This window comes from Aquila chrysaetos, chromosome 19 (genome assembly GCF_900496995.4).
Source record: "Aquila chrysaetos chrysaetos chromosome 19, bAquChr1.4, whole genome shotgun sequence".
Classification (NCBI taxonomy): Eukaryota; Metazoa; Chordata; class Aves; order Accipitriformes; family Accipitridae; genus Aquila; species Aquila chrysaetos.
The window spans coordinates 24057470-24082823 of record NC_044022.1 but is presented as its reverse complement, the minus strand read 5'-3'; the positions used below and the strand labels follow the sequence as shown (position 1 = coordinate 24082823).

Below are 25354 nucleotides of genomic sequence, written 5' to 3'. Positions count from 1 at the left end.
CGATTCTAGCTGTTTCATGTGTTACAAAACCAAGCAGCTTATCTAATACTATAAGAAATGCATAGAAGCCAGAAACTTTCATGGTCACTACTGCATGCCCAAATCACTCTGAGCTCTGTGGGAAGGAGAAGAATGGATGTCTTCAAAACCACAAGCATTTACAACAAAACGAAATGACAATCTCTATTGTCTGTTAACAGCACTCAGCCTGCAACCTCCAGCTGGGGAGTTCTGACATGCACCAGTGAGGTTTAAGGATTTTAAAAGATTTTATATTACAAATTTTTACTAATCATCTTTATCACCACAGAATTTAGAGTACTAAGGTGGTAACAAAGGATAGTAGAAACTGTACAAAGATAACAGGTCTCCTGTTCTGAAAAGCACACAGTCTAAATAGACAAGTCAAAGACTACACACTGCTATTCATGTTGCCAAAACAAAGTTCATACATCTCAATTTTTTTCAAATGTAGTCCAAGTCAGTAGTAACTGAAAAATCTGGGCTTCTGACAGCTATTCTGTGTTGTGACTGCAAAGCCTTGGAATACTTGCCTAGGGCTTCCAGGCTCTACTTCTATACAAACAATACACAACATTAATTAAACACACAAAAAAGATGCTAAAAGAACACTAATGAAATTTGCAAATCTAAGCATTTGAAGGCTGTGAAATGCCAAAGCGAATGTCAGCTGCACCACCTTAATTAATGCCCTTTGCATATATATCTTATAATGGATTTTAATTATCTGAGTTGGTGCTGTTTTTCCACAGATCCCTGCTTCCTCATGTAGTTCACAAAAAGAATAACATTCACCCAAGGGGAGATTTGTCTTTATGCACCAAATTTAGGTAGTCTGAGTCTTGAGTAAACTGGATCTACTTTTGAAATACAGATCTTACCATGCTGAACATACAAAAACATAATTTAGATACGTTAGGGATGTGGCAGTAATCCACCCTTTAAAGCAACAGCAGCTCAATTCCTTTTTTCCTCCTTATTTCATGCAAGTTCCAGTGCCTTATTCACTGTAAGCTGGCCAAACCTGAAGACAGAAAATACTAGTTTATTCTATAGTTTTCTATGATTTTCATCATAATAGAACCTCAGCATTTCTTTCTTATTTTTATAATACTCTAGAAGGGGGAGAAGTAGTCTCTCCAGTCCTATAGGGAACAGCTCTTGCTCAGTCTCAGCTTCTCACTTCCCATACATCCTGTCATTTGTTTTGTTTGTCCAATATATTTGTCCCCACGCACACCAGACTGTTTGGGTAAATCTGTCTCTACTCCCCCACAGCCAATGCAACACCTTCATAAGGCCAGTCCTAGTTTCCTGTTCATGTCCCCTCTCTCCCATCATCTTCTCATCCAGTCTCTGTCATTCTCCCACCCACTGTTTTATTTTACTGTTGAAGTTCAGCACATCTCCCCAGAACATGAGAAGTGAGGTTCTTTTTCAGAGGCTTCTGACTTGGCCAAATTTAGGTCAATTTTCACAGGCACAAGAGGCACAGTCCTGACACAGAGTCCATCCTCTTGCCAAACCGAAAAAAACACAAAAGCATCCGAGCTTCTAAGATGTTTTAAAACTGAAAAAAAACCTATTCTTTTCTTTTCATACTGGGAAAGGACTGAACAGCTCTAGCTGAGATTTCAGGGTGAAGTGGGGATGAGTCAGCCCAAGACAGACCCTTGGGTGAAAAACATTAGAGTTAATTAAAACTAAATAGGTTGCCTCGAACAGAGGCCCCATTACAACTGGTTAGAGGAAAATAATTATTTTTTATTGCAAATTATGCTTTTTCATGGTCTCCATATGAGCTGTGATTATCCTGGTAAGAAATCAGTCACATTTCTGAAGAAATTTGCAAAGTTATGGTCTACCAGCTCTTGACATCAGTTCATTAGATTCATCTCAGATTGTAAACACTGAGAGGGACTTAGGTTTTCAGGTGCGCTTGCTGAATACCTCACTCAAGGGGATGTGTGCAGCTAATTATTATGTTTTGAATATGTTTTAAATATGTTTTGAATACATTGCATCCTTTAGCATACGAAAGGCTACGTTTTTTTTTTAATTTTTTGTCTCCACACTCTCTTTTCATCAGAGCCAGCAGGATTCATTTTCCGTGTAGTATTACCAACTCTAGTTCCTTGGTTCATTATAAGTCTGTGTCTTGGAATCTTAAGCATTTATTATCCTTGTTATTAGTCATTTACCAGTTTGAGATTGTGGAATTGGTCTGGAGTGAGCACTTTTGCAAACACTGACGGAGAATCCTACACAACCAAGATTTCTTTTAAGCCCTAGTTCATTAAAAAAAGCTGGGCCTCTGTCTTTTTAAGGTATATTTGCATATGAAGGAAAACATACATCCTTCTCCCTTTCCAGACCTTCAGTTTCAGTTTTGCTCTAACATGCAAGCCAGTTTTCCAGTATCCTAGCTGGGTCTGATTTTACTCTTCAGTGGTTGGGCTGAAGACTCTGCCGAGAGCAGACTAGGAGAGACATTGCATTTCGGAGATCCTCTGTTTGATCCCCAGCTTAATTAAAATCCACTCTTCCCATTTATACTTACTGTTTAGACAAATTATGCAGGGTCAGTTTTGTTCTGGCGCAGCCTAGTGAACCCTGATACAATTGGTAACTTGACTTTGGTTTTTCTTTAAGATTGCTTCCCAGGTTTCCTGAAGATTGTTACATTTTAGCAGGGAAGAGTATTACTGACAGTAAATGAGCCCGCACATGTTTTAGCTGTGATTCTAGGAACGTAACTGGCAACATGACTGGAAAGGAAGCCTCGAATCATGAATTCATGTTCTCTGCTACTAGAAGCATGGGAATCAAAGCTTAAAATAAATGTGTTTGGCTTCTTTGCTTAGAAATCTTCTCCTACTTCGCATTTTATGCTTACGTCTTTCTGTTTGTTCTTGTGTCAACATCATCTTTTACATTAAACAGGTAGTCTCTCTGTGGAGCATTAGCTTGCTCCATGTATTCTGAAACAGCAACCAGACACATTTTCAGATTTCATTTGCCTTCCTCTGGGCACATCTTAGTGCTTGGTCCACAGCACACTAGCAGCTGGCAACTGCATCCAGAAGTTTTACCTCTACTCTTTCCGCAAATCTCCTCTCGTCTATCAAAATTTTTTTCCTTAGTCTCCCTTAGTACCTGACTTTGTGACTCGTACTATCAAACTTCACCTGATTTCTCTTACTCCAATCCTCAAGGTTATGCAGTGCTTCCTATATGATGTTCCAGCCCTCCTTTGTTTTGATATTGCCTTCCAATTTTATGTCATCAGTAAATTTAATTAGCAGATTCTGTCTTGCCTGAAAATTAGCCCTGAAAATATTGTTCATTTATTGTTTTCATGTTTTGTTTCTATTGTATTACTGCTCTCTGGCTTCATTATAAACACTTGACAAGCCTATAACCACAGAGATCTAATCAAAACATTGTGTTTATCTAAGCAGCACAGTTGTTACTGCTCCTGTCACTTTTTCCATCAAAGATTTGCTATCATCAACTTTAACACTGTCATTGTTCAGGGTTACTTGGCCACTAGGCAGACTGGGAAACTGTGACAGCACTTTAGTCCAATTCCTCAATGATAATCCAACTAAAATGAAATGATCTCATTTGTTAAGTTCAGAAACGTTACCCACTGAGAAGAAAGGCATCCGTTCATGTTTCTCAGAACTATTTTCCCGAGATTTCTGAAAACTCATTTCAGTTACATACTGAATTGTTTTCTGAAATCCTGAGGGCTAGAAATTGGAGAAGGTGGGGAAAATATGGGTGTTTATAACAAAAGCTTCAATTCTGGGAAACTAGTGGCATCACAGAAAATTAGCAATTGTCTGTAATTATGCGCTGGCTGAATCTGACCCCAAACCAATTTTTGTTTAAAGGTGACCACGAAAGATCAGGCTTCAGAGACTTTAACACGGCACCCCTCAACAGGCTAAAACTCATACAGAAGTAGAAACAGAGTAACTGAGAAGTGGTAGGCTTGACACAGATGTTGTTTCAAAGATCTGGTGTCTCAATGTTGTCCTTCAAGTTACCTCTTATTATCTATCTTGAAGGATGATGCCTAACATCTTGCTGAGGAAAGAAAGTCTCGTGATAGGCAGTGCCCTCATCTCACACCCTCATGAAAACTTTCAAAGCTCCAGTTGATTTCAGCTTGGGCCCAGCATCTCCACACCAAATAGCAAAGCCATTGCTCACTTTTTAGGCCAAGAATACCCAAGCAGCAGCAGATGAAGGTAAAAACAACCAACAAAATCATACCCTGTCACCTGAGCACACACTGCATGCTCTCTGTACATGAGCTGGGTTATGCTTTCTGACCTCACGGTTCTCAGGTTAACCAATAACTTGAAGTGGCTGGAGGGAGGATCTCGGAGGGGGGGGGGTGGTCCATACTTCACTTTGATCTTGTGGTCGTGGTACAAACTTGGTAGTCAAGAGGCCTCGATGTTGCTTAGTTCCTCCACATAATCCACAGCCTTCCTGTCATCTCGGGCAAGGCATTTAACTATCTGTTGATTTACCACACAGTAAAGTGAGTCATCTTCTACTGTATCTTGTAACAGTGCTGTGAAATATACTTTTAATGTTCATGTAATATTCTGTGATCATTGCTATTACTAATTCTTTGTATTACATTAGGGTTAGAGATCTCATCTGAGATCTGATTGCATGCCACACTGCAATGATGATCCATACACCCAAGTGTTTATGCTGTAAATTGACAAGTAGAAGGATGCAGACAAGCAGAACAGGAATCAAATCAAGACCACAACACAAATAATTATGCAAAAAGGATTAGACTGCACCTCTCTTGACTAACATACCAATGCTTTGCTACCAGATTACCTCATCTCTCACAACTAAATTATGACTACTATATAGAAGTAGTCCACTCAACACCTCTTCTTACACTGGGAAAAAAAAAAAATTAAAGTATAAAATATAAGCAAACAAAAGATGTGGTAATCCGCCATAGAAAAAATACTGCATCTCCTTGAGTGAAATGGAAGAAAGACAGTTGTGTTAATAAAGCTTTAATCTTATTAAACTGTCAAAGCAATTATGTGAATGCAATGATAAACAGGCATGAGATATCTCCTAGCGCTAGAAGCAACAACTTCACTAACATAAACTTCTGCCACGGGGAGCCACTCACTCAAATTGATCTTTCTGTCTAATGCTGAAGTTTTCCTTTGCTTCAGCTTCATGGCAGCAGAAGCAGACAATGAACAAATGCACCTTATCAACAGGGACTCCAGCAAAGATGAGCTTACAAAATGCTCTCTCTGAAGGAAACCACAAAGGACACAGGCATGGTACAGCTCAAAGGGAATGTGTAAATATAAAACCAGGCATAAATCAGTCATGTTCCTTTTCCACAGTTCCACAATTTTTCCTTTGGCATCAGAAGCAGACAACACCAGAGCCAACTAGAAGTTGTGATCGTTCCCTTTAGATCTGTTTCTTCACTCACCTTCAGTCAAGCTTGCTGCTGCAGCTGTCTGATTCAAATCCTTCTAAGATGTGTTGCCTCCTTTTTTTCCTCTTAAAATCTTTCATCACCTGTTCATATGGAAAAGCAGAGCTCCCATTTGCTTTCTGAACTACTGCTATTGTATTTTTGAGGCTATAAGCAACTCATGAGTCATTATCACTAACAATTGAGAGAGGGAGAACAAAAGAACTCACTTCTTTCCCACAAAGAAGTTTCTGGCACACTTGCTAACATACATTTTTTTGATAAATGCTTTCATACTTGTCAAGTGAATGTGATGTCTGATAGCAGGTTCAGAAGGGCACTTGGCAGGTGTATGCAGACATCAGTGGGATGATTTATACTTGAATATACAGTTTACCTACAATTAAATTTTAATTCAAGAACTGCTTTGCCTGGGCCAAAACACTTCTCTGGTAGCAAGTGCAAAAGGACGTGCTGCTAGTACAAGCCCTCCTGCTAACACAGTACAGGGAATGCCACTCACAGCCCAGATCCATGAAGAACAAAGTAAAAAATGGGTATGAACCAGGTTGAAAAGTTTTCACAGTTTAAGTGTTTTGCTAAAAACAAGACAGTGTGCTAAAAGACTGCTGGACTCCAAGTCTCTAACTCAGCCCAGCAAAACACAAATACATATTTAAATACATTTTAGTGCTACATCAGACAATATAGTCCCTCAACCTTCTTTCTAGCCTTGAAACTAGATTTGTACAAAAATACTAATTTGAGCCACTGTAAATCGCAGTGGCAATTTATTTGTTGGTTTTGTTCCATGGCACTTCACAGAGTCAGAGAAAGCTAATTATCAGTGATAGCAACTGGAATTCAGTACTGTATCTTTCTTTACAAGTTCAGCAGAATATTGTGGTTTGCTCTTATGTAATTATTTTTCTTAGAAACACCCACAGGTAAAAAGAAAACAGAGCAATGATAATTTTTGTTGATCTATGGCACTATGCATAATAAACAGAAACAGAGAATTCAGTTTGTTGTTTTGGAGACTGTTGTTCTAAACACACTTGAAAACTAGTAATTTCACCTCAGGGCCTTCTACTGGGTTTTTGGCATTTACAATTCTTAGAAACATAGTTCTAAGTTATCTTACATAATTAAGTAAGGTATGTTTGCAAGCAATTAAAAAAAATGCACACTGATCTCCTTCAGGACATCTATACACTTCTATCAGGTATAACTTATTTTTTAATATTAAAATGCTATTTCAAATTGATGGTGCCCTTGCAGGAGTAGCAAGGTACTTAAGAGGAAACAGAAAAGGGGATACACAGAGCACTGTAGAATTACTACAGACATGGCTGAAGAAATATCATTAGCAAATAGACTTTTGAGGCCACGTGAGTAGGCATGCTACCTACTTTTAAATGCATATATCACCTAAGACAGGTATAAAATAGTGATTGCAGGAGCATGATGAGTTAGGGCAGATGATCCTGAAGAAAACACTTGGGCTTTAGGAGGTGTATCACCAGGGAGGAGACACACTACCCTAAAGGCCTGGCTCATTTTTGCAGACCTGGAATTTGGAAAAGTATGATTTTGAAAGTTGGGTGCAACGGATATATTGAAACAATAAACATTCACTTCATGGACTCCCTATTCAATATAGGACCATGTTTTAAGGCAAGCAGTTTGATTCTGGAGCAAGCTTCAAACAGATGGAAAGCAACATGATGTGAACAAAAGATGAAGGACTGCACACTGTGCAATTTTTGTTAGCAAGTGTCACTTTGCTATCATGAATGGGGCTGTGGCAGCTAACAACAACACTTACGAAAGGCAAAGCTAAGGATGATTTTGTATTACATAACCCAGAGCGGGGGGGGGGGGGGAACCCACCCAGAAATGGGCTTAAAACCCAAGAGCCTTTAAAAAATGGGAAGCTTTTTTCTCTGCCTTTAGCTTTTTGTTTTAGTTTTTAGCCTTTTGGATTATGTGAGCTTGTCTTCAGAATGAGGAAACTTAGATCCTTCTGTTTTTAAATCAAAACTGACAGACATAATCACTTGAATTCAGGATCTTTGTCTTAGGGGGAAAAGAGAAAAACTGAAGTACTCATAAGAAAATCAAGAGCTTTGGCAGCATCAGTTAGTGCAAGGGTCTTTGCCAATAGGGCCTGCCTTCAGATCATCATTTACTTAAAACTAATCTATTTTTGCTCCAGTCATATTCAAAATTTCCTTGAAAATCCCAAGTCTACACACACTACTGCAGTAATAACAGGTAAGTTCCTACAGCAAAATATCTTGTTTTGTATAATGTTGAAAGATGTTTCTATTATTACGGAATAGTAATTTTATACATATTAATTTGTGTATGCCTTGGTGCATCAAAGCTTATGAACATCAGGTGGTTTAGAGACTTCCCTTCTCCATGATTCACCTCATCAAATAACATTGCTTGGTATATTTTTAGGAAAAAAGTGCTTCCCATCAAAGCTAACAGCATGATCAGAAAACAAAGATAGTGGTAGAAATCGTTTACTGTGCAGGGTGGCCAGTCATGACTGAAGAGCAACTAAACCTTCTGGCCCTTTGGTACGAGACAGTAACCTTTGGTAGCAGAGTGGAGGAACAGATGGGGGCAACCCCCCTTCAGTTGCTGCTGCCTAAACCCAGCAGGGTTTGCAAATCCAAATTTTCAGGCTAGTGGCTGGGCCAAGTCATTGTGGTTACACCCACATTAGTAAATTAAACAAGTCTGGGACCAGTCTCTGCCCTGGAGGCCAACTGGCACAGGACATCCAACATCCATTCTATTAAAGCCTCAAAAAGACAGTGAAAACACACAATCTGCCTATTGGGGATGGCAGGATGTATCCCCTAAACCATGCCCTGGAGTATTTTGGGAAACTGCTCGTTGCCCCAGGCTAAAACCATGGAAGGATTAATGAGAATCAGTAGAAACAACCAAGCTTTGCTGCTCAGGAACATCCTGATGCTGTTTAATTTGCTGGTATCAGCAGAGCTTTAAAGAGCCTGTACATTTTTCACACTTTGATCTGTGCTAATACCCTCACCAGGTCCTTACAGCAATAGCCCACACATGCAGCGGCATTTCTTGCCCCAATATCAAACACTCTTGGATATATTGGCTAAAAGCTCACACTCGTGTACTGAGCAGTTCCCCTAACGACATCATCCCTGGCTCTTTCCCATCGCCCATGCCCCAGGATTACTGTCTGCACAGCAGTGCAGGTACAGCGGAGCTTCTAAGTGCCCTCTGGTGCAAAGTCCGGCACCATCCTTCAACTGCTGTGAAAAGCAGCTGGAAAGGGGTAATGTCCTAAACCTCCACAGCTGCTTGCTAAGAAAAGCTGTGCTGAAGCTGTGCTTGAGCTTGCCAGGGTCTGTGCTCATCAAGTCACTTCTTTTTTGAGACACTATGACTACTTTTAGTTTCTGTATCTAATCGATTTCCAGTGAAGATTTAAATGTCAGTGGAAAGCTACCGATTTGGGGGAAAACCAACTAAGCCACAACAGAGAAAATAGGGGCACACGAATTCCCTGATATATAGTTAGCTGAACTACAGTTTCAACTGCTCTGCAATTGTTCATTAACATTAAAGTGGTTGGAAGTGTTTGCCAGCATCTTCCAGCACAATAATGCCCAATTTCACCCCTGCAAAACCCATCCAAGAATTCTTGGCATGTTGATACCCTCCGAATGACTCAGCCTCCCATAAGAAAAGGAAGTAGATCAGGGAATTTTAGGAAGGAAGGGCGCTGAAATCATACACAGAGCTAAGAACAGTTAATTGCATAACTGCTATGGAAAGAGCAGGAAATACAAGGGCTTGGGCAGAGAAGGAAAGTAGGAGTGCACACAAATAGGAAAGAAAATACAAGCACTGAGATGCATGGAAGGGAAAATGGGAGAAAAGGATGTGGAGGGACTCTGAAATGAGAAGAAAGCAGGGAGTATCAGAGAAAAGGGAAACTATGTATGTCCTGGTAGAGAGCAGGCAGGAGCATGAGGGAATCTGGTGGTACACAGGGCAGACACAAGGACAACCTAGAATGAGACACGGAGCCAGCAGTACCACAAGGAAAAAGAAACTGATGAGCCCAACTCATTCAGTTTCAAGAAACTGTATGTTGTAAAATGAATTTTAAAAGACATTCCAGGCTTGAACATTCGTTTTTACAAACTATAAAATTAAGGGTTTGCACTTGTATGTAGAAGATCTATATTCTCACCTATCAGTGGCAAAATACAAAGTAAAGCTGCTATAGGATCACACCAAAAACAATTGTTTGGAATGACACTACCCTCTGGTGGTCAAAAAATACAGTTATATGTATACCAGGAAGGTAAAATATTTGGAGCTGGTCGTATAGATAACTGTGGTTTGTTTGATCCCTTATTTGTGTCATCGGCACGAACTATACTTTAAAAAAAAAAAAAAAAAAAAAGCAATCAATTCCAAACCACACTTCAGTAATCCACCTTGAGACCATGCTGTTAAATGACACATCCACTTTATTTGTTTTCTGGCAACCGGGAAGAATAGGAACACCACACATGGCTGTGCTTAGCTATGTAAGTAAATGAAGTAACAGAAAACTAAATTTCCAAATTACTCCCAAATAAAACGTAAAGCTATTACCAGCAATTTTCTGCTTTATCTCTTTGGAAAATAAGCTCTTCAGAACTGACATTCACTTTTACTGTGTGCAAAAGAGCTCCTAGACAAATAGACTCCAGTCTTTAGATGTCACTTTAATACAAGTATTTAATAAAAACTGCAATACCACTTGCAGGAAAGAAAAATGAAGGATAATTTTTCCAAGTTAGTGCTGACCACATCCATAATTGTGTACATTGTCACCAATTAATTCAAAACAGAGTGCATAAAGCTGTGGTCAGAGGAAAAAAAAAAGGAGCCTATATAGGTATTAAAAGCCAGCTTTCTTATTCTGATCCTTACTTCTAACAGGACATTCCTTGATTTCATCCAAAATCTTAAACACATAAAGTATAGAACTGTTTGTTCTTCCACATTAGTTACAGAACATCATTGCTGAGGAAAGCAATTGCTTCACTTCAGGGTTTTCGTGAAAGTGCTTCGGGACTTATGTAATGACTTAACACAGTCATGTCTCCTGCCTTGCCTCACTCACATTTCTTGACTTCTAATCTCGTACAAACAAAAAAAGCCAAATATTAACCACTCTGCCATTTTCACCTTTCCTCCCTTTACATTATCACTGTTCAACTGCTGGTTTTTTTCCCCTTCTGTTAAAAAAAAAATAACCCTATTTCTCATAGCCAAATGATCCTTTTGGAAGATGAGCCTTCCAAATACTCTTTTTATCCCCAAATGTCTTAAGACCAGATGTCTCAATGGTCCTACCCTTCTGGAAATGAGAAAGAGCTTGTCCCGTCACTCCCTTCTAGGGAAACGATTCTGTGTTTTGCAACTTTGATCTTTATGGTAGGCTGAGCTTCAACTAAAAGTAAGGGTTTCCTTTTGTTGCTTGGAAGCAATGTATTTGTGTATTGCCTCCTTTCAAGAAATACACCGTGCAGACCTTGATCGGGCAAAAGTCATTCTTGCCAGGTCTGACAAACTGTCGTCTTTGATGCCACCTTGTGGCAAAAATACTGGATTCTAGAAATATGCAGCATTTGTCGCTCCTTGCAGGTGCATTTAACTGCAGCACAGTGGCAACTGCTGCCAGCAGCGCTTCAGTTTTAGCGTTCATAAAAATCAGGATTTTGGCACTCCTAAAAATGCGGCACCAGTCGGTGATGGAGAGGATGAAAAGCAGGAAAAAGTGCTGCAAAACACATTTATTCTTACCACAGTGTGAAAACTAAAGCGGTACATCAAAGGGCACATGGAACAAACATTCGTGTGCTCGGACCCCATGCATTTATTTCTCTCTCCCCGCCAGAAAAACACTCATGGCGAGAGGTACAACCTGTTCCGAACTCGTAACTGCAAAATAGCACTGCAGGTAGGGACTGAAGAAAAACTCAGCCGCAGCCTAATAGGACGGGAAGCATTTACGCCAATTACCTCACACTGGACTAACCCTTCTCAGTTACTAGGCACAAAAAATTATTCTAAAGGAGGCCCTGCCTATTTTTCAGGGCCGCCTTGAGGCCATTTGGGGTCTGCTATAAAAGCCAAGTTACCACCTTCAGCAGCATGAGGACGGCACCTATTTTTAGCGTTACTTCCACTGGAGAAGCCCAAGAACCACCACATGCCTCCTGCTGGCGCTCTCCCAAACGCCTTTCTCCCAGCAAGCGCGTAGGAGGAAGAGATTTAATTAACCCACACACCTGCCTCTTGCACAGCGAGGTTCCCAAGAACAAGGGAAACCGCTCTAAAAGCCTTCAGCCAGGCTGAAGCCGGCGGCAGCCGCCAGCACCTCTTCGGTTTATGCCTCCCGGCACTCCGGCTGGCGGGCAGGGGCCGGACCGCTCCTCTCTTCTCCTCACCTCACCTCACTTCGCCTCACCTCACCTCAGCGCCAACGGCCGCAGCCTGCGCGCGGGAAAAGCACCGGCGGCGCCTCGCGCGCGCCCCCCCCCCCCCCGCTCCTGCCGCCCCCTCGCCCGGGGAGCCGGGCGCCGCGCGCATGCGCGGTCCCGCAGCCCTCTCGCGCGCGCACTGCCGGCGGCGCGCAGCGCTTGACTGAAGAAGGAGGAGGAGGAGGAGGCGGCGGCGACGCCGTCTCGCCTCACCCCACCGCGGGGCCGGAGCTTTATTCTTTAACTGCTTTCGCCTGCCTGCGGAGAGGCCCCGCTACCAACCCGACCGAGATAATTGGCTTCGACTCCTGCTCCCCCGTGGGCGGGAGTGGGGGCTGGGTGTCTCCCCGCCCCCGGCCTCCACCGCGGGCTGAGGGGAGCTCCGTCCGTCCGCCCGCCCCACCGCGGAGGGGCTGAGGGAAAGCAGAGCCCCCTTCTTCCCCCACCCCCGTGCCTCTTTTCCACCGCAGGGAGAGACCTTCCTTCTAACCCCTTCCCCGGCGGGGAGCGGAGGGGAGAGGGATCCCCCTGCCCTCCTCACCCCTCTCAAGCCGGGCTCCCCTGCCCTTTGCTCCCTGTCAAGCGGAGGGTGAGTCAGACATCTCGCAGGCTGCAAGCAGGTGGGGACAGAAGCTGGCTCCTTCCTCGAAGGGAAAGGGTGGTCATTTTCCCTCCCTCTCCCGCTTTCTTTCTCCCCGTAGGTGCCGGGGCTGGATCAGGGTGAACTCCTCCTTCGAGTCCTTCGGCCTGTGAAACTTTCGCCATGGCTGGCGGTGGGGTCGGGACCTCGCTCCTGCTGATGGCCGGCATCATGGTAGCGGTGGGGCTGTGCAGGAGATTGACCCGCCGCCGGCTGCGTGCCCACCCGCGCCTTTGCACTTTCCTTTTGGAGATGTTTAGCACCTTCCAGATTTGCGCCTGCACTAACGAGCTCTGCCTGCTTGGCAATGTGGAGCCGAAGCCGCATACCGCCCTCACTCTCACCTACGGTTTCACCGTCCTGCACGGCTTGACTCTGACCGGCAGCACATGCAATCCCTGTGGCACCTTGCAGCCAATGTGGGGTGGTGGGATATCGGTCAAGATGGGTGGACTCAAAATCACCGCTCAGTTTGTGGCTGCAGTGCTTGCCAGAGTGTTCATGCACTTCATCTGGAGCCTGGAGATGGCAGAGCCACATTTTGGAGCACTCTCGCAGGGCTGCAGCAGCCCCATGCAGACTACAGAGACGCAGGCGTTCTGCATAGAACTGCTCTTTTCTGTCGTTTTCCAGCTGAGCGTCCTGCGAGTGGAAGGTGTTAATCCCAAATACAAAGTCCATTTGATTGCTCTTCTCATCACCATGCTTGTGTATGCAGGTTAGTCTTTTTTTTTTTTCTCTGTTTCTGCAATAAAGTTGTAACGGAAGGGGTTTTATATTTTCTTAAAAGTGTTAAGTTGCAAAATTATTCTTCATAGATTACAAAAAACGTATCAAAGTCTTTGGTCCCTACGTACGCAGAGTTCATTTGGAGTTTATGTAAAGTTTGCCTGGTTAGATTCCAGACAAGTGTGGGGTTAAGAATGAAATTAATCACAAATTTAAAATGATGTCAAATCTACAAGTAAATATCATTAAGAGTTTCACAGAACACTGTTAAAATATCTCAGTGAAGGACCATTTTGTAATCTGATTTTATATAGCGTGAGAAATTTCATATCATGTGCTCTAAGTGGCATTGCGAGAGCACACGACTGTCTGCATCAGGAAAAAAATGCTGATTGTGCAACGTCAGGGTACAGACCAGTAATGTGGAAGTTCTGCATTCAGGCAATGCATAATTCATATCAGTGCAGTTTATTTAACTGCCTTAAGTCAGAAGCAGGAATGGTTATTTGTAGAATGCATGCAGAAATGATAAAATAATAACTCATGAAACCATATGTAAAAAAAAGAAGAAATTAGGTCCCTGTTGTATCATGGCATTTACAAGGGTCTCATGTCTCTGTAATGCCCTGCGTGGCCATGTCCTTGCCTCTGCCTGATTGTCACCTCCTGCTTCCCAGAGCTGGGACACTGTCACCTGCGCAGCCTCTCTGGACCAGCAGGGAGGAAGAGGTGAGGGGATTCAGTCTAAACTTCTTTCTGCTGACTGTTGATGCTCCCTGTTGTCACCAGTGAAGTGCCAGAGTATGTCACTTGTCACTTGAGCCCTGCCCTGCAGGGAGTGGCTTGTACTGGGAAGGAGTTTCTGTAGTTTAGGGTACAGGGAGGTGAGAGAGAGATGGTTACAGAACTCCTTGCTTGTGCTACAGCCCCCACCACAGAGAAAGTCATCGAGGAGATTATCAAATCCATTTATGAGAGGGCGAGATCACTCCCTTATCTGCAAACATCTGGGATGTCACTGACATCTTGTCCAAAAGGTTTAACTGTATTATGCTATCTAACATAATAGCATATCATAGAATAAAGTACAGTCAAATTCTCAGATGTATTAATGAAAAAAGCCTTACTCATTATGTTTAGCTGAAATTAGCTAACACCTGAAAGATTAAAAGAACTCCATGGAGAATTTTGAGAATTAACTTAGCAATTTGAACTACTTTCTAAAATTAATTTTTGAAGGCAGAGGCAAGGTGTCAATGCATTCTAGCACATTAAATATATTTCTGAATTGCTCAGTAAAAGTGTAGCCAAAGATTATCCTAGCTCTTCTACAAGCATAGAAAGCTGGATTCCTGATTCTTAACATTCCTTTCCTGCTTAGCAAATAGTCATATAAAATAATATGTGTCACATTGCCTTTCTCTTTGCTAGTTCATACAAAGAATTCATACCCAGTGTCGTTGGCCAGGCTGGCCTCATATCTTTTTCTAGCAGAAGGCTGTGTACCAAGTCCCTTTCCTTGTGACAATCTTGGACGTGTTACGACTATCCAGTGCAATCAATCTGCATGTACTTCTAGGAAACGTCAGACCTACTGCACCCAGGCCTCTTTCATATGCACAGTTTGTCTGTATCGCGTGCAGAACACCCTGTGCTACCTGGGCATTTTTCTTTCCATTTCCTTTAATCTAGAATCAGGTCTACTGTAAAAATATATATGCATTCTGGGGAGCAGATCCTGAACTTACTTTTATTCCCTACTTAGTGGAAAATCTCGTTCTTTCTTGTTCACTCTGCTCCAAGCTTCCTAAGGTTTGCACTCTTTGCTGTACACTCAGTTTCAAAAGGAAAGGTGAAAAGTGCAGTCCTCTCTCCCTGCAGTAGTCATGAGCCTGGCATTTACTAAGATGTGGATTGAGGTCTCTTGAGGTAGAGGAGGGCGTAAAACCCAAGACTTCCATCACTGAGCTATTATACGACTGTGGGAACAGGCTGCTGCTGTTAATTTCTTTCTGTGATGAATTCACAGGCTTGCACTATAACAGATCTCTTTTTCAGTGGAAGGTTAGGTATGTACATGTAGGACATCTTAAGAGTTCTCAAACCTTTCTTGCTGCCTCTTTCTCTTTGCCCACGTCTACACACAAATGTTCCCCAGGATATCCTCCATTCTCCTGCCCCCTCCATTTTGAGGGCTGCTGCTTGGGACCCCCTTCCCACAGCCACTCAGCACAGCCTCCTCACAGCATGCCAAGTAGCTGAGGCAATAGCAAAGGGCCTGCCTGGTAGGCAGCCACGACACGTGTCTGGTGCATATACACGACCCACAGTATATCCTGTGGGTCTTGTGGTGTAGCCCTAGCCATGTCTGTTCCACTTCCAGCTTGAGAAACCGTGCTTCGTACACGCAGTAGGAAGAGTGACTTCCAAATTATGGATAGTGGCCTCCAGCAGGCGAAGCTCTCTTCTACGGGCTTTGAAGACAGGCAGATGCTTAACTGAGCTGGGATGTATCATTCTCAGCAAATCTTCTGCACCTCCTCGTTAACTGTTTGTAAGGAACTTGAGCGCTTCTTCAAGAGGAACGGATCTTTCTTGCTCACCCAGCACCAAAGGGCTAGGCAACCAGCACAAGTTTAGGCAAAGCAATGCTAATTTAGGCAAACTGGTAACTTTCTTCCTTTTTCCTACAAAAATAGCAAAAGGTTTAGAATATTGTATAAATAATGATTTTTCAAACTTTGACAGATACAGTGTTCTAGCTAGGAACTCAGAAAGGTGCATTACATTTACAAAATAAAATTCATGCTAATGATTTCTTTTTACACACTGATTTTAAAAACCAAATCAATTGTGCCTTCAGGACCCGTGTTTATATTACAGTTATGAATTAATCAGAAATGTTAGAAAATACATCTCCTACATAGTATATCATATTTCATTCCATGAATTATGTTCTACTATGAGTTTGAAAGCTGTATCCTATCAGAGGAATGATTGCTGTCTAAAAAGGGACTGTAAGAAAGAGTATCTCTTACTCCAGTTTGGTTTGGGTAAAATTTTGAAGGATAGCCATATCCCCATGGCTTACACCCATCTAAATGTATTGATACACATATAGGGCTCAAAAACATTAAATTGTATTTATATGGTTGACTAAGTAAAGTTGTTGGAACAAGTAAATCTAGGTCACTGTTTTGTGTACCCCATGAAAGGTACTTAGGTATGCCATATGACTTACTCCAACAAATAACATCAGATTATACAGTATTTTCAAAATTACAAGATGTTCCTTTTGTTTTTCTTCTACTTCTTCATAGTTAAAAATATTTGGATTTTTTTTTACATTTAGTTTTACACAGACCAAATTTTTATAGTAGTACATACTGTACACAAAAGCTCCAATACTGCATTCACTCTGTTTCTTCTACTAAGTAAGAACATTATGTCTTTGCATATTAAGGGAATGATTCAGAAGCTAAGGATGCAGACCATATACATGTTGGTACAGAGTATTTTTGGATATTTCCTTTGGGAAAATGTTTAATTGGGGGAAGAAAAAAAAATATACACCTTTTGAGGGCTTTTTCATTTACAGGCAATATTACAATGAAGTCAGAATTGTATGAAATTGATTAGATCTTTCTGGGCCTAACATAGCAAGGTAAAAATGACATACATATTTTTAATTCTGAGTTTCTTCCTAATTTTGGTTTTGCCTTTAGTATTTCAAAAGTTAAAATTACTTTCTCACACATTGTGTGGAGCACACATTACTTCACCTGTTTAAGTTTTTATGTATACACCATCAAAGATGTTACTCTTCTTTTGCCATAAAATCATTTCTCTTTTCTGGTACACAGACTGAGATGTTTAATAAATATTTTAAAATAAGATTATACTAGTGGCCCTGGCCTATGGTTGATATTCCAGTAGTTATTAGCAGTGAATATTGAAGAAATAACAGCAGTTAAAACTGTCTAATGTTCAGAAACAGCAACTGCATCCTGAGAGTGAAATTCTACTCTTAAATGTATGTTTGTGGATATAAAAGCAGAAGCAGTGAATTCATAAATAAATAGATTAAAGCAAAGTAAATTATTGTAGATGGCCTTCCTGGCAACAGTGAAAGTTGTTAATGTGTCAATGTCTAGAATAACAGACTGCACAGCAAATCTGAGTTGCTCTTGAGAACAAGTGTAAAAGCAGAGTAAACTGAGTAGGTCAACAAAGATTAAAATGTTCCCGAACTGTAATAACGGTAAAGGAAATAATAAGGAGAACACAGAAAGAGAAATACAGAAGAGGAGAATGACAAAGACCTTTACTAAAACTTTCGGTAAATGATTGGGTGCTCATAACAAATGAGGATTACAGCAGCATCGTATTTGTACAAAGGATAATTTCAAAGCTCATGCTGGCTTATTTGAGAAAATCAAGAATTAGCTTTAAGAAAGGAAATAGACACAATTATATTTTATGGCAATAGATTAATAGATAAAACGGGGCGGTTATAGTACAGAAATAGATAATTTTACCACGTAATGCTTTTTCTGCAGGATTGCAGTGAGAGGAACAACATATGTCGGAATTAAAAACACTTAACATCCAGGTTCATCTGCAGTGCAATTACAGTTAGTCCCCACAATGTAATATGTTTGGGTCTAGTTATTTAGAGAATGTTTAGGCAACTTCATTTACATCTGAAGTCAGAGACAAGGAAAGATGCTTGGCTTCTTTAAGCTTCCTTTTTCAAGAGAGTGGAGTGGGGTTTGATTTTGCTTTCTTCAAATAACATACAGAATAATTGTGAAGGCTTTTCCCCAAGTTATTACCATATGATAATCTTAGTGTCCTATACATTGATATGATAATATTAGTGTTCTAGTAAGAAAGTATAGAGGTCAGTTTAGGAAGAACAGTGCTTAACAGTTTTTCCATTGTCTTGCATGTGTTACATGCGACATGGGGATGTTATGAAAGCTTAGTATTTGTTTGCTAATATTTGTGTAATTTCTGTCTCTTCTAAAAGCATGATACAGACTATTAGTAAAACAGCTTCTAGTCCTATCAATAGAAACATTCAACATTAGCCAAACACTTCTCTTCAAAGAAAATTTGCTAGAAAGAGATAAAGGAAGTTATAGCCTACCCTTCAGATATTTTAAAGCATTTTAGAAAACAGTTAAACTGTTAACCATATCATCAGGTAAATAACTTCAGAAGAGTTTATCTGTTCAAATGCTTTCTGCTAATTCATTTTATTGCAGGGTGTGTACATTTCTTGTAGTATTGTGTATGTGCATTTCAATAGTAATTTAAAATAAAGAAAGGTGGTTTGATTTTATATTGTTTACATTTTATTGCAGGTGGAAATCTCACAGGAGCAATATTTAACCCAGCATTGGCTTTTTCATTACATGCAAATTGCTTCTATGATAAATTTTTTAGTTACTCACTAGTATATTGGATAGCACCATCTTTAGGTAAGTTCTTAATACTTTATGTATTTAAGTGTTATTTAGTACATGCTTCAAAAAATGGCTATTCTTTATTTGATAGCCTGCTCGTGTTCTGTTTTAAATAAAATCCAGAAAATGGTCAATTATAACATACGTGTAAAAGTAATTCAGAATCATGGTTTTGTGTTGCAAATGTAAGCTACATATTTTAAACTCATTTAATGCTCTACGTAGAATACCTGTAACACTGTTTTGTGAATCTAATACTGAGTTTTAAACAACAGTTTTATTCACAAAATAATATCTACTGTTCAGATCAGGAAACAACCATATTAGGTTATATAATTTTTTAGTTTAGATGTCACGTTCAAAGTCTAAGTACTTTTGGGATACTTTGACCAAGATATAATGTACCTACCAAAAAAAACACAACAGCGCAATTCTAAATGGAAAAAGTTTAGTGTTTAGGTTAGGGTTAACTGGTTAGTTATAAACCAACAGCTGTTTACTCCGGAGCGTGATCCTTTCGAAGCTGCCTGTTGTTTGGGACTTTATGCCTTGGTATTAAAATCCAGCCTGTTTGAGGTATGCTGCATATTCTTACACTGACCAAAGGTACACTTGTAGATTCTAGGAGAATATTAAAAAGGACAGGAGGCTACCTGAAAGTAAATATTAGCCTGATTAAGTTCAAAAGAGAAACATAGTAGTTAGCATGCAGTTTCTGTCTTGCTTTGTGACAGTATACAAGAACATGGGGATGATTAATTAAAAAAAAACCAAACCCCACAGGTATTAGGACAAATGCTTAAAATACGCTTTCTCAATTATTACTATTATAATATCAGATTTTTTTTATCTCCATAGTGTCTAAACTTTGCAGTTCCCATTCTACATTTTTGCCCCAATCACTGTTAGAAACAATCTGTTCTTAGTTTAAGAATAGGGACTATCAGCAACTGGACTTTTTCTAACTTAAATTACAGTGTTAATTTGGAAGCTATTGATTTTTAACTTCTAGTTGTGTGCAGATGAAAACGTTCCACGTAATACTTCATGCTGTTGATTGTTTACAGTTAGTCCCTACAAATCTTGAGCCTTCTGCTTAGAGGGTATATAAAGAAGCAGTCAACTAATCTTGAGTCCTTTCATGTCTGTTAATCCCATTAGAAGGTACTACAGTGGTATTGGAAAGAAGGTGGGCTATGAAAAACACTGAGGAAACATCTCAAAGGGCTCCAGTTATTACAAATTATTTCTTTTTCTTTGAGTCCATGTCTGTGCATGTTCTACTTACAGTGACTCTCAGTCAGTCAAAAATGGAGACAGGATTTTTAGTGAAACTAAAATTCACTTTAATATAATTTTGTTAAATTAGACATCCAAACAGGATGAATGAACAATAGAATAAGCTTGATAAAACCCCATGCGCTGCTCCAGTTAGTAGCTAATGAAATGTCTTCAGCAAAGCTGGGTCCTAGCAGAACATATGATATTACTTAGATTTCACATTTACCTTTCTGGTATATTAACAGATTTCAGCCTGATACCCATTTTGAGATTGTCTGGGTTGTAAGTACTTGGGCTTCAATATTTTGACAAGGGATCTAAAGAAACAGGAGGCAGAACATGTTTCAGAAAAAACACCATGTTCTACTTAGCAAGATGCATCCCGCAGAACTGCTTTGCAGAAAGCCTTCAGGTGATTTCGTCTTGAGTAAGAAAATTAACAGATGTTAACACAAATGGAACCATGACTTGAGGAATTTAGAATGCGGTTAGGGAGTAATGTTTTATTTCTGTGAAAATTCATAAACAGCACTTTATCGTTAGTTAACATACAGAAAATACATACAGACTGTATTGAATGCAGTCTCCTAATTTATGAGGGAAAGGAACTCCAGACCAAGCAGTTGTCCTGAGTATTCGCATCTTTACATGTCACTTTTTGTAGTGTCACTACTGTAGCCAAACATTTAGCTACAGATCTCAGGTCTGTGGGTCACCTGAAGGGCTGAGTAGCCTATTGGTAATATAGATATCTCATTACAAAACAAGGGAGCTTCATGGATACATATAGACCTTATCTTATAAATCAAGAGTTGTAAGCAAATGTAAGGTGTCAGAGGTGGAAGCATAGAGGAGATAGTTGTATTTGAAAACTGAATTGATGAATACAGAAGTGCACATCTACAAATCTAACATGAAAAGGAATTTTTCTGACACTTTTTGAAAATAAGAAAATAATAGGAATAGATTTTTTTTCTTCCAAAATTGCACCAAATGATGAGACATGTAGGAAAATGACCTGTTACGATGACAATAAAATTGTTGTGAAAAGAATATTTAAGCAGAATCATAAAAGTAGATGATGAGGGAAGGGATATTTTAAATTTAGTTGTAAAAATTACTTTCAGAATCCATGTGTCAGCAGAAATACTGTTTCATACTTCCTAGAAACTGGCAGAGTCATAGTGATATGCTAACTTGATATCTCACTTTTCCCAGCATCAGCATCTTAGATGGTTAAATTACTTTGCTCTTATTTTGAAGAATTCTTTTAGGAGTCTAGGTTTTTTTGTGATTTGCTGAACCAGGGACTAGCATACCATGAAACTTCAAATTGCCTGTGCAAAGTGCAATATGATCTCATTTATGGGCATAGCAAATACCCATGAGGACAAGGAGACTGAGACCATTCAGTATATAATGGATACCCTGATCTAGCCGTAAGCGACTTCTTAACTGCCAACTTTAAACCAATTTGCTTAGAAAGGACACTTAGAACAAGAGAAAGATTATCACCTTCACAAGAGGAAGAAGAAGTGGAAGTTTTCTTTTAGGATAAACAAATCTACTGGTGGTTTATGGTCTTTCATGAATATAATCCTGGAACTGTAGTTAAGAATTCATTTTTCAAAATGGCTTCACTGACGTTTTGGTAAAGGTGATTCTCCAGTAGCACTAAAACAGCTAATTCCTGTAGTAAATACAGATGTCAGCAAGTGTTTATGACTTAGCAGGCCTAAATTCTGGACTGTGAACATAGAAGCAGTAAGTACCCATAGAACAAAGATAGTTTCTGTTTTACTGCCAAAGGAATTCATGTTAGTTGTCCAGGCATGATTATACCATTAGTAAAAATGGGGACTGAGCTAATGCTTCTCTTTCAGTACCGATGCAAGGGCAGCTATGAATGGAAGAGTTGGTGACAAGATAGTGGACACGAGGGCAATAAAATGAAATGCTCTTTCCTGGACAGGTGCCAGCTTAGCATCCTGCCAGTTTTCTAACACTATAAAAACAGAATGAATGCCCGCTTCTTTAGATTAGTTTTACCAGAAAGACTAATACTATTCCTTAGAAGAAAAAGATGTTTCACCATCAGGATAGAAAGTAAGTGCCACAAAAGTCACTTAGCAGTAGATATAAATGGAGGAGGTAAGCAAGGGAGAAGGAAGGCTACAGGTGAAACTTTCACCTTTCTGCTCAGAGGAGAGGGTATTCAGAGGTTTCCATCAAGTTCAGTACACTTAAGCATGGAGCTTAGCAAAGAAACAAGAATTGCAAGTCTATGTGCAGTGAAGTGATCGGCATCTCAGGGATTTGGTAGCAAAGGAGGGTTTCAACAAACAACTAGCAGACGTCTTCTAGTCCCAGACCCTGGTCCTCCTAGGGGTTTCCAACTATGCAGACATCATCTGACAGAGCAAAACTCTTACACAGTGAGTGAATGCAATCCAGGAAGTTCTTAGAAAACTGTCACTAATCAAGTCTAATTCAAATACGAAAGGGCCAGTGAGTGGTAATCCTGTACTTGACCTACTTACAACAGAAAAACAGGTGGTGAATGTGGCCACTTGGGTTGTAGTCCTCACAAGAGTTCAGGGTCCAGAGGAAGACTGGGAAGGTAAATAGCAGAGCTGTTCAGACTTTGGACTTCAGGAGAAGAAAGTTCTGCTTATTTAGGGAATGGCTTATACAGATCAGAATTAAAACATGAAATATCCAAAGAAAAAACAAGTTTATCAACTCATAAGGATCACTTGCATGGTCTGTTGAAGTTTTCTTTGTGAAAAAGACTGTTCGCAAAAAGCACTGACTGCCTCTAACCCTTCCAACAGAAAATTTTATTTTTTCTCCAATCGCTGCTGTATTGCATGCTAGACACTCAAATACTTGAACATAATGTGTATTTTCAATACTAGTACTGTGTCTTTCTCAAATACATTTAAATAAAGGTCCTTTCTCTAATTTCTCTATTCAGGTACAATACTTGTGGCTTTCATATGGGATGAAATCCTTCCTCGGATATCCTGAGACATCAAATTTTGAAATCTAGCAGTACTACATTAAAAAAATACTTTCAATATCTGCAGACATGAAGCTTTCAGAAAGCTGTTGACATCGACTGCCCCACCACCTTTCCATTGTATTTTCAGATTTCATGTTTTAAATATGTGACTTACAACTTTGTATTCAAATACTTATTTTGTAATAGCATAGTGGTATTTTGAGAATATCTGCCAACATTTTCAGTTAACCCATATGAATGTGAAGGACTGTTAAAACATTGAAACTTTTTCACTTTAGCCATAAGTGCCATTTGCTGACCTTTATTACAACAGCATGCAAAACTAGTTTTAAAGAAATACCCAGTCCTTTCAAGGTTTGATTTTATTGGATTTCTTCCCATAGAAGGCACCTGCAAAAAAGGAGCTGAAGATTTTATTCTTATATTGACCTCACCATATTCCTACTTGCAATATACATACCTCTGAGAGGAAGAAAGGCTACACTACTCCCTAGAAGAGTCTCCACAGCTCTATTGTAGAGGTACCCTACACCAAAATTAAGTCTGTAGGACCAGCATTGTTCTAATAATACTCGAGCGCAGGTAAGTAACCCCTCGCTTCCTTACCAGAAGGCTCTGACCCATCCTGTCCCACTACAGTCTGTTTGAGTGTTTATCTTGGTTGGAAAGAGAGGTAATAAAGTACCATCAAATTCTGTGGACACACACATAAAAGGGCATTTTTGGCAAACCAAGCCACCCCCTCCTGGTTTATCAGAGATTACTGCTGCCTCTTCACATAGTAAGAGAGACACAGTGTACAGGGATGAATCATGTGGAACTTATTTTTCCTTGATTTTATGTAACTCTTATCAGCTATTTTTCTTGAAATAAAGGAATTTGCAATATAGGAGAATAAATGAAAGAGCTAAAACCACAGGGAAGCTACATACACAAACTGGCACAAACATGCCCTTTATAGCCTCAGCTGAGGAGAACACCACCGATAGGTACCATCCTCTGAAGTTCCGTTTCTAGAATGAGGTTTCTTCTTGTGGATTCATTGTAATTTTTATATATGCCAAAATATATATTTTTTCAAATTTAAGACTAAAATCAGTTTTTCACTTTATAATTACTAGGTTTGAAAGGAGAGATGGTTAACAAGTTCTACAAAGATCTCAGTAGTCAGCCCCTCAGCTCATTACCCAAGTCACCTTGCAGACCATATTCTAAGAGAAAGGGAAGGAATCAGACAGGGTCTTTTTCCACAGTAAAATTATGAACCAAGTCTTGAACAGCTACTGTTGTCAGCTATCTTTTTTGCAAGAGTTTGGGAAGTAAATGTTTTCATGTAATTTCTTACTTATTGCAATAAAATCTTTTCTCGTTTTGATTTTCCAGGGTACCTTTAAGATTATATTGCAAAATGAAATCAACTGTTTGAACATGCTTTTCATAGAAAAGAGTCTTATGTGTGACCCTATATTCAGTCATTAAAATAAAAAAAAAAAAGTAGCCTGCTAGGACACTGAAGAGAACTAGAACTGCTGGGTTATCATTCAGCAGCTCTTTGATACTAGTGTGACCAGGCCTACTAAAGGACACTTATCTGTGGTAAAACTCTTCATGGCAAGGACTACACACCACCACGCTGTGAGCCTGGTAAGATGTCATCCTTCAGCTGGCTTTACATTTATCCGCTGATTTATAATGCAGCTGCGGAGGGCTGCCAGAGCAGAAACCCGATACATAAGACCTCTGAAAAACATGTACTTTTACACCATGTACTGCTTCTAAAACAGATGTTTTGGGAGGCTTCTACCTGTCACTTTCTTGTTTTACTGCTTTTTATCCCTTTTACATATTTTTAAAGTGATCCATACCTTACAGATATTTTTTTTTCCCTCCCTGGGACTTTGCCTTTACTGGTGTATTCAAGCCCAGTTTTTAGCCTCATTTCTTACGGAAATGAGCTTTACATGATGAACTGATTTGCATGTCTCCTTTGAGCCCATGAAGCCCACACGGTAAAGGACTCAAACCTCAAAAAGCATAAAAACAGGCAGCCAGAGAAAAGAGAAAGCAGAGATACAAACCTGCAGGCGGCCAAGATTTGTCAGATGAGAGGCCCTACTTCCACGTCATTTTTGACAGCCTGCAGAAGCAAAGTCCATAAAG

At 40.0% G+C, this 25354-nt stretch overlaps 1 protein-coding gene across 1 annotated transcript; it reads left to right on the top strand.

Annotated features, from left to right (window-relative positions):
• Positions 1–12193: 12193 nt before the first annotated feature.
• Positions 12194–24569, top strand: AQP11 (aquaporin 11). The gene is given in 5 exon segments (XM_041118480.1): positions 12194–12668; positions 12750–13406; positions 18787–18903; positions 23147–23175; positions 23177–24569. Coding segments are annotated over 4 exon segments (786 nt in total). The 5' UTR covers positions 12194–12668; positions 12750–12811; the 3' UTR covers positions 23222–24569.
• Positions 24570–25354: the final 785 nt, after the last annotated feature.